This window comes from Eurypyga helias, unplaced genomic scaffold (assembly GCF_000690775.1).
Source record: "Eurypyga helias isolate BGI_N326 unplaced genomic scaffold, ASM69077v1 scaffold25537, whole genome shotgun sequence".
NCBI lineage: Eukaryota > Metazoa > Chordata > Aves > Eurypygiformes > Eurypygidae > Eurypyga > Eurypyga helias.
The window spans coordinates 7,322-7,837 of NW_010261569.1; the positions used below are offsets into that span (position 1 = coordinate 7,322).

At 60.3% G+C, this 516-nt stretch overlaps 1 protein-coding gene across 1 annotated transcript in view; it reads left to right on the forward strand.

The window, feature by feature from the left end:
* Positions 1–516, forward strand: part of ALDH4A1 (aldehyde dehydrogenase 4 family, member A1) — an 8,214-nt gene that overhangs the window by 7,233 nt on the left and 465 nt on the right. The window contains exon 12 of the mRNA XM_010155430.1: positions 105–252. Coding sequence (XP_010153732.1) covers positions 105–252 — 148 coding nt within the window. The remainder of the gene's footprint in view (positions 1–104; positions 253–516) is intronic.

A 516-nucleotide genomic window follows, 5' to 3' on the forward strand; every position in this document is an offset into this window, starting at 1 on the left:
GAGCTGCACGGTGCGGCGGGGCGGGGATGTTCCCCTTCGTCGTGGTGTTCCCTGATTAGGCGCTGAGTGCCCACCGCTTATTTTTTGGGGCTGTCCCAACCGAGTGCTTCATGTTTTCTTTGCTACACAGGAGATTTTTGGCCCGGTCCTCACGGTGTACGTCTACCCGGAGCAGCGGTACAAGGAGGTGCTGGAGCTCATCGACACCACAACGCCCTACGGCCTCACGGGGGCAATCTTCGCCCAGGAGAAGTAAGTGCCAAAATCCACCGAGGCAGCGAAGATGCTTTTCCCCTTTGGGATGAGCCATCGGGCTGGCTTCTCCCCAGAGCCCTGCACTGTGCGGGGAGGAGGAGAGAAAGCGTTTCCCGCAAGGCTTACGCTGCCCGCACCCTCCTCCCGCTGAGGAGGGAAGGGGATGCTTCTGAAGGGGGTTTTCAGCCCCAAAGTGCTTTTTTGGCGAGAAGCTATCCCACAGGCAACGTTTGGAGCAGATGGGAGGCTGCGCCCCAGCCC